Source organism: Carassius carassius, chromosome 30 (assembly GCF_963082965.1).
Source record: "Carassius carassius chromosome 30, fCarCar2.1, whole genome shotgun sequence".
Lineage (NCBI taxonomy): Eukaryota > Metazoa > Chordata > Actinopteri > Cypriniformes > Cyprinidae > Carassius > Carassius carassius.
Genome location: NC_081784.1, coordinates 9,695,131 through 9,704,373, shown reverse-complemented (window position 1 = coordinate 9,704,373; position 9,243 = coordinate 9,695,131). Strand labels below are relative to the sequence as shown.

General features: G+C 35.5%; 2 protein-coding genes across 3 annotated transcripts; one reads left to right on the top strand and one right to left on the bottom strand.

Annotated features, from left to right (window-relative positions):
* Position 1: 1 nt before the first annotated feature.
* LOC132110562 (complex I intermediate-associated protein 30, mitochondrial-like) lies at positions 2–4,893 on the top strand. Its single transcript, XM_059517272.1, has 5 exons — positions 2–213; positions 2,580–3,144; positions 4,069–4,254; positions 4,521–4,595; positions 4,745–4,893. Exons 2-5 carry the CDS (start codon positions 2,626–2,628, stop codon positions 4,883–4,885), a joined length of 921 nt encoding a protein of 306 aa, XP_059373255.1. The 5' UTR covers positions 2–213; positions 2,580–2,625; the 3' UTR covers positions 4,886–4,893.
* A 129-nt stretch (positions 4,894–5,022) lies between these two features.
* On the bottom strand, positions 5,023–9,187 carry LOC132110555 (nucleolar and spindle-associated protein 1-like). Of its 2 annotated transcripts, XM_059517265.1 has the most exons (12): positions 8,980–9,186; positions 8,633–8,692; positions 8,394–8,543; positions 8,103–8,292; positions 7,893–7,976; positions 7,597–7,709; positions 6,969–7,019; positions 6,591–6,754; positions 6,262–6,422; positions 6,059–6,181; positions 5,835–5,940; positions 5,023–5,523 (listed from the first exon to the last, which is right to left on the bottom strand). In XM_059517265.1, the coding sequence occupies exons 1-12, from the start codon at positions 9,052–9,054 to the stop codon at positions 5,436–5,438; spliced, it is 1,365 nt and encodes a 454-aa protein (XP_059373248.1). In that variant the 5' UTR covers positions 9,055–9,186; the 3' UTR covers positions 5,023–5,435. The 2 variants fall into 2 exon arrangements, with proteins under 2 accessions (XP_059373248.1, XP_059373249.1); XM_059517266.1 differs by lacking the exon at positions 6,969–7,019 and having other exon boundaries at positions 8,980–9,187.
* Positions 9,188–9,243: the final 56 nt, after the last annotated feature.

Genomic DNA, 9,243 nt, shown 5'->3' with positions numbered 1-9,243 from the left:
TACGCAATACGCATGCGCACACGTTTCTCATAGACATCGACTACATATACAGGATAACAAATGTATTGTATATCATAACTATACTTTAAATTATGCACCCAATTGGAGAAAATCATAATGATATTTGTTAATCGCTAAATTTGAAGTGCGCGGCAATTAACTGCGACAGATATTTGTTGTCGGTAGGACCCTAAGCACATGTGCATGTTCCAGGTAAGGTCAGATTATATGACGGACCGTAATGGCATCTTTGACTCTCACAAATGAGTAGTAAAGCGTAATTGCTTTTAAGCTATGTTTTTAGTTTATTCTTTCATTTATATATTTTTAACTATGATAAACGTGGTTACACTCGGTTTTTTAACATCGCTGTACGTTAACTGTCACTGAAACAACATGCTCTTGTGTGTGCTGACTTCTGAATGTCATATAAAGTCAAAAGATTTATTCCTATTGCTATTTCAAGTCATCGTGTAAGTGTTTGTAACGAAAAGAGATGACTGGAAGATTTCCAGGGGCTTTTTACATTTATTAAGTGCCGTAGTGGTGCTCTTTAGACCAGGGGGTTCAATCCTTTAACGTAGATGCCCCCAAATAGGTGCTGGTCATATAATTAGAATGTCATCAAAAAGTTTATTTCTCTAATTTAATTCAAAAAGTAAAACTTATATTTTATATTCATTTATTACATGCACTTATATATTTCAAATGTTTATTTCTTTTCATTTTGATGATTATAGCTGACAACTAAGGACAGTCCCAAATTCAGTATCTCAGAAAATTAGAATATTACTTAAGACCAATACAAAGAAAGGATTTTTAGAAATTTTGGCCAACTGAAAAGTATGAGCATTTACAGCACTCAATACTTTGTTGGGGTTCCTTTTGCCTGAATTACTGCAACAATGCAGGGTGTGTTGACCTTGGACCTCAGAAAACACAGTGGACCAACACCAGCAGATGACATGGCACCACAAACCATCACTGACTGTGGAAACTTTACACTGGACCTCAAGCAACATGGATTGTGTGACTGTCCTCTCTTCCCCCACACTCTGGGACCCTGATTTCCAAAGGAAATGCAAAATTTACTTTTTAATCCGAGAACATAACTTTGGCCCACTCAGCAGCAGTCCAGTCCTTTTTAAAGCGAGACACTTCTGACGCTGTCTGTTGTTCAGTAGTGCCTTGACACAAGGAATGCGACAGCTGAAACCCATGTCTTGCATATGTCTGTGCGTAGTGGTTCTTGAAGCACTGACTCCAGCTGCAGTCCACTCTTTGTGAATGTCCCCCACATTTTTTAATGGGTTTTGTTTCACAATCCTCTCCAGGGTGCGGTTATCCCTATTGATTCTACACCTTTTTCTACCACATCTTTTCCTTCCCTTCACCTCTCTATTAATGTGCTTGGACACAGAGCTCTGTGAACAGCCAGTCTCTTTTGCAATGACCTTTTGTGTCTTGCCCTCCTTGTGCAAGGTGTGAGTGGTCGTCTTTTAGACAACTGTCAAGTCAGCAGTCTTCCCCATGATTGTGTAGCCTACAGAACTACACTGAGAGACCATTTAAAGGCCTTTGCAGGTGTTTTGAGTTAATTAGCTGATTAGAGTGTGGCACCAGGTCTTCAACACCTGGTCGTGTTGGAAGTCGTGGCCTAATGGTTAGAGAGTAGGTCAGTAGGACTTGCAATTCAAGGGTGGTGCACTTTGGATGGGTTAAAAAGCAGAGCACGAATTCCGAGTATGGGTCACCATACTGAATTTGTGATTTTCCTTAATTGTCAGTTATAAAAATCAAAATTAAAAGAAATAAACATTTGAAATATATCAGTCTGTGTATAATGAATGAATATAATATACACGTTTCACTTTTTGAATGGAATTAGTAAAATAAATAAACTTTTTGATGATATTCTAATTATATGACCAGCACCTGTATGATCAACCTCATGCAGGAGAAACTAATCCTAAAATATAAAAGGAATCCAATGTTAATTTATAAAGACCTAATTTAAACACATTTATATTAATAATTTAATGATGATTTAAATTGATGTCATAAACGAATTTAAAATATTATTTGGAAAATATTTAGTTTTTAAGTTTAAGTTACTAAAACTTTAGTACTGCTGTTAAATTGATTTTGATAATTCATTTAAATACATTTTTATTATTAACTTATTTTAATATGTGTTGTTGTTTTTAAGATTATATCGTACTATTTATCTAATTATTTTAGACTATATAGACATTTAGAAACTATTAGTTTCCTTTTAAATTTTGGGGTGGGAGTCCCTTGCATGAGGATGTTTAGGAGACCCCTGCCACAGACAGAGCAACTGATGTTTTCAATTATTTATTCTTGCTATTTTGGATTATTAATCCAAAACTGAATACTTGTAGAAATAATTTCTTATTCCACCTTGCAGTGTAATGATTTGCCAAAAAGACTACTAATTATTAAATGAACATGGACCACCTGTCACTTCATTGTCACATTTTCATTTGGATTCAATTTAATCCAAAAGTTCAACTAACATTTATGATGGTAAATAAAAAAAGTTGCATTTTTTTCAGGATTCTACTGGATGCCTGATCTGATCGCAAGAGCTACGACTAACACATGGCTTTGTCAAAGACAACATTAAAAACTCTGTTTGGAGTTCATGGTGTCATTCACAAACAGACTCTGTTATTGCCATCTACTCTGAGATGCTCAGGTATAATGAGCACCAGGAGCATCAATGAGCGTGATTACCGCAGACCAGGCCAGCCTCCTGACACCCGTTGGCCCTGGCAAAAGATACGATTTGATTTCTCCAAAGGTGTGGAGGGTATCAAGAAGCACATTGGGTTGTTGAAGGATGAGTTTGTCCAGCGCTGGACTGGACCTGAAGGAAGGCCATTACTAGAGCACATACTGGAACAGACACGTGTCCAGTGGGAGTTCCGTGGACCGGAGAGTCTCAATCAGTGGGTGGTGTCATCTGATCAGGAGATTGGGGGTCGCAGCGAGGCATACATCAAACTGGGGAAGAACAACACCACATGTTTGCTGTACGGGACCTTGTGCTCCACGCCTCCCCGTGATGGAGAGACTCGATACAGTGGATACTGCACTATACGCTCCAAACAACCGCTGGTCAGTGCTGAGATCCAACATCTGATCTATAAATCAATTCCTTTTTCTTCATCTTTTAGACGTCATCTGTAATTATTCCTATTTTCTTATTTCTGCACGGGTTAATGACTAATCTCTCTATAGGACATTGATAGCCACCAATTTATTTGTAAATATTATGGAAGAATGTAGATTAAACTGTAATATGATGACTTATTCCATTTAAAATAAAAATTTCCTTTATTAAACTCCATACGATCTGTAAATATTGCATTAAAAACAAGGTTTAAACTGAATCTTGGATTTGCACTAGCATTCAAAAGTTCAAAAGATTCAAAATCTGTTATCCTCACTAAGGCTTTGATTAAAAACAAATAAAAACAGAAATATTATTACAATTTAAAATAAACGTTTCTATTTGAATAAATTTTAATGTCATTTATTCCTGTGATGGAAAAGCTAAATTTTCAGTAGCCATTACTGCATTGTCACATGATCCTTCAGAAATCATTAATATGTCGATTTAGTACATATTAAGAAACATTTCTTATTATTATCAGTGTTTAAAATAGTTGTGCTCCTTAGTATTTTTGTGAAAACCTTGATTGTTCGAAATGTTTTGTTCTTTGATGATTTGTTATTTGAAAGAAACTTTTGTAACATAATTGTCGGTCACATTTGATCAATTTAATTGGTCCTTGTAATAATATCTTTATAAAACTCTTAAAGTCAAACTTTTAGTAGTCTATAGGTGTTTTCAATAAATTATTATATTATTATATAAGAAAGAACATTGAGACACTATAATTCATGAGTTGCATGTTACACAATAAAGAGAAACACAGCTTTAGAGGTTGTTTGCATCAATTTACATGCATTTAAAGTGAGCAGTAATGAAGCAATAACATGCAATTTGGCCTTTAAAAGAATTATTTTCGGTTGCAGGCCTCATTTGACAGAAAAAAGCAGTATGACTGGTCAAGTTTCAACACGTTACATATGCGTATCCGGGGAGATGGAAGACCGTGGATGGTAAATGTGTCTGCTGAGACCTTCTTTTCCCATCAGCGAGATGACATCTACAGTTACTTCCTCTACACTAGAGGGGGGCCCTACTGGCAGGATGTCAAGGCAGGTCTTAAGAAACTGAACATCAACACTTCATTTGAAAGTGCATCCCAATTAATCAGTTTCAAACTACCATTTAAAAGTTTAGGTTTTTTCAAAGAAAGCAATGTATTTAATTATTTAGCACAGAGACACTGAGAATTACGGTTTCAAATCAATTGTTATTCTAAATTTTCATTAATTTGAATTTATAAAAAACAAAAAAAACATTTGAACAGCGTTACCATGTTGTCCAAACTTCTTATGTTAACTGTAAAACACTTTTACAGATTCCATTCTCCAAGTTTTTCCTTTCCAGCCGAGGAAGAATACAGGATGACCAGCATGTCCTCTGGTTAGATAAGGTCAGCACAGCTTTCATGTCCTCAGAAATTTATATGAGCATTTAATGTTTATTATCTTTTCTCTGATGATACATATATGAGAGCATTGTGATGGAAATTCATCATAACATACCTCAGACTCTTAAATCAAAACTTGTGTGTGCCCTTAGGTAAAGAGTATTGGTTTTACATTGGGGGATAAGGCAGACGGCCCATTTCAGCTTGAGATTGACTTCATTGGTCTGTGCAATGACCTTGCCCACACAGAGGAGTTTGCATATGAGCTTTACAAGAGAAACCCAGAGGTCTAGTTGGATTAAACAACATTCACCAATTGTAAAAAAACAGACAGACACAGCTTTATTTATAAAAACTTAATTGGACGTATTTTCTAAAGGCAAAAATGTTATACATATATATATACACACACACACACACACACACACACACACACACACACACACACACACAAAATGACATTTAAGACTAAGTATCATTTATGAATATCACTCAAGTTCAAATAAACATTTTGTGTGACCAATGTTTTGAGTGACTTTACTGTTTTCGTCTTGGTTTACAATAAATTGAAGCACAGTACAAATACTAAATATAAATGGAAAAAACTTTTTCACACATAAATCAAAAACAATTTAAAACGTATAAAATCTATATTTATAAATTGGTAAGAAAAAAAAAATGTATTTTTTTGTTGGATGACCTCACCTCATTTTAACTAAGCAAAAAAAAAACAAGCATTTAGAGAAAAGGAAAAAATGTACTAACGTTTTGAATAAAACAAAAGACGAAAGCTAAACATGTAAAGTGAGTGTCTAAGATAACAAAACAGTAAAAACACTGGAGTTAGGCCATGACCAGACCTCGTCTGGAACCCAACATCATCTCTTTCTTCGTTTTCCGGTCTTCTGTGTGCTTGGCACGTCGCTCCTCTCTGAAAGTTAAAAGGAACAAAAATATTCAATGTGTACAAGTTTCATTTAAGACAATGAGACACAATAAATTCAAATGTTCACTTACAATTTAAAAGTTTGAGGTTGTTAAGATTTTTATTTAAATGTTCTTTAAATCTCTTATGCTCACCAAAGTTGCATTTATTTGACCAAAATACAGTCAAAAATAAATCAATAAATATATATATATACACACACACACACACACACACACACACAAACACATATATATTAACCCCAACCTTTTTAACAGCAGTGAACAATCAATGCACAACTAAAATAAGGCCCTCACCTGGTTTGAACCTGGTGCTGTTTATAGTTTTTCTGGTGTGAAGGAACAGTCTGAGATTTATTAAGTGCTGTGTTCTCCTGTGGAGCTCCAAAGGGCTTCAGTTTTCCTACAGAGATAAAAGACGACAATGAATAGCAAGCAGCTACAATTCAATTCAAGGAAGCACTGCCTGACATGTTAGTTCTGGGCATTTAATTCATATTTTTGTCTGAATGTGGACATACCTTTGTGCGGTTTGTAGGAGAGTGGACGAGAGAGACTGGCCTTAAGATCAAATGCGCTCTTCTTGCTCATATTAGGGGTGACTGACTCACTGTTGTTCCCATTAAAAACAAATGGAGTAACTCCTTCAAAAACAAAAATAAACAAATGCTTCATAATTTTGGGGGGATAAATGACTAGCACAGTGTAATGGCATTCCTCTTACCAGGTGTATTAATGGCACCAACACTTCTATTAAGTTCAGGTTTGTTATGAACAGCAGATTTCCTCCCTGGAGTGGAAGTAAGAGGGATGAGAGGAGACATACGAGCTGGAGTCTTTACAAATGAACGCTTGTATTCGTTATCGTGAGTGGTCTGTGAGAACCTAGAGATGGAAACGCAGCAGTTAAGTAAAGTCAACAAAGTACAGCTGTAGAATGTTACATAATTATTATTTTCTATTCAAACACCATAATGCTTGGCTTTAGCACATCAATTTCAATACTAAAAGCATTATAAATGTAAGTGAATTAGAGCCCACTGAAATATTTACCGAACATTGATTTTATTAGTGGTGAGGACAGTTGGCCTGAAGGTGGCGCTGTCCTTAAAAGCAGACTTGCTGGCAGTTTGCTGAGTGAGCCTGGGTTTTTCTGCCAATGTTTTTTTCTCTTGCACTCCAGGACTGAAGAGAGACACTCGGCTAGCAGGCACCTTCTAAAGGGAAAATACCAAAGTTTGCTTATACCTCAGGGCAAAGTCTTTAATATACACTATTCTCATTTAAAAAGATAAAACTTTTTTTTTCCAGTTTTATAAAGAGGTCACTATTTGACATATACATTTTATATGGTGTATGTGAATTCACAGTGAATCATGAAGACACACAGACTGATAGTACAGCTGATATTCAAGCTGTTTGGTAACTTACCATTTGAGTCTTTGTTTCAGCCGATTTCATCAACGTCTTTTCTGACAGAGTCTGAAATTACAGAAATAAATAAACCACTTAAAAAAACATTTGGAACTCAAACTTCACGGTTCAAACCAGTTTTACCGTAGATTATTATTTTTTAATATATATAATATTTTCAATTAACTTTTATACATTTTTTTGTGTGTATGTGTCAGTTATATATATATATTTCCAGTTTGTAATTTTAATCATAACTTTTTTCAGTTTATTGCCAAGGCAACATTTATATTAATTTTAGTTTAAGTTTTCATCTAATATTTATATTTTGCTTTACTGCAATTAACAAAAAAGTTTAAATAGTTTAATTAAAGTGATTGTCCATCTTAAGATGTAAATATTTGTCATATTTGCTCATCCTCATGTCATTTCAAACATATTTTCTTCTGTAGAACTTGAAAATATTGTTCCATTATTACTATTTATTTATTTTTTTACATACATTGGAAGTCAATGGGAACTAAAATTTTTTGGTTACCAACATTGTTCAAAATATGTTATTTTAATGGAATGGTCAACCATTCCTTAAGGACAATAACACTGGTTATTATTATTTGCCAGGCCAGGGTTTCACTCTGATTTTTACCTTCAGCTCCTTGACAGAATTCCTTAACACCTCCATTTGTTTATTCTTCCTTTGGACGTAAGAATCGATGGACTCCATCTTTTTGAAATGAGCCTCATGGAGTTTCTTGAAGTCTGGGGAAGAGTGATTTGCAAACACATTACTCAAGGTCAGAGGTCAAAATATTTGGTTACATATGTTAAATAAGCTCAAGTGAAACAGCGAACTAAACAAGACCAAGAAACTGTCTTTTGAATAGTACAGGAACTGGAAAATACATTTCATTTTAGTGCATAAAGTAGGAAGGATCTTATTACTAGGAGTTGTCGGCCGCAGCGAAGCATTTCTCTTCATCAGACCCTCAAGACGGGGGATTTTACCAGCGGTTTTTCTCCCCACACCTGCAAGATATAGATTTTAATAGTAAACACCAAACACACTATTAATCTCTCTCACCTACTAGATCTTAATTATAAGGTTAATTAATAACATCTACATGAACAACTTAAAATCAAGGCGGTTTTAACCTGCAACACTTGGCTCTACAGGAGCATCTTTAGAGTCTGGATTGGTTTCCCCAGATTCTAGACCTTTCTCCACAGGATTTTCTTTGGTCGAAGTTTCAGGTGGAACTGGAGTTTGTGTGTCCTCAGCTGAGGACACTTTCCTCCTCTTGGATCCCCTTCGGCTGTCCTCTTTTGCCGTCTTTTCTTTAGTCTAAATTTAGATATTAAAAAATGTATTACAAAACCCAAGATGTGTATATAATATGCATATCTAAAAGATGAAAATTAAAATGTACATATGCTCATGAATACCTGAGCAGTGACAGGTGTGGAGTCACTGAGCTTTCTCTTGGCGGTGCGGCGTTTTCCTCGGCGCTCGGTCACAAAGGTTACAGTGTGCGCGCCCTGCTCGTCCACGGCTGAAACAGCATCGTGCGCGTCCGCGGTGGCTGCATCATTTCCCTGCAAACAACGCAATGTAATTCTGTTACAACAATTATTCTAATTTCATAAAGACTATTCTGACAATGCAAAAAAAAAAAAAAACTCACGTTCTCTGATGTCTGCTGTTGCGAAAAGTGTTCTTTTAAAGCTTTCAACAGCTTTTCAGCCTAGAAACAAGTTAAAACTGAGTATTTAATAAAACCAGAAAACAAAAAAAGCAACAAATTAAATGAAAGGGTTGTGATTTAGCGCAAAAAACCTCAACAATGTAACCCAAAACCTTACGAAGTGACCATAGTTTACTCAGTACAGCGTCCGTTTAAATATATACGTGATAAATCTACTTTTACTCATGCAGTTTACACAATACGGGTCGTTTAGTAACGTTACACATGGACTGGCTGCAGGCAAGCAGCACTACCGCATCAGTTTAACCGTAGTAAACGCGATTTACCTTCATATTTGCTTTCAGTCCAGCCTCTTTCGCGAGGCGCTGTAATTCCGCATATTTAAGCGAATCCAAATCCATATTGTGGATAAACTCAATGTAAAAAAAAATATGTAAGTTATATATAACGGTAATGTTAAAATTGACGATGAACGAAACAGATCTACGACCCGGTTTGTTTAGGTGGGATTGCCGTTTGAAAATTAACGTGTTTCAAAAACAGCAATTACCGTTTGACGATTGGTTGAGAAGCCTATGACGACGATGCAC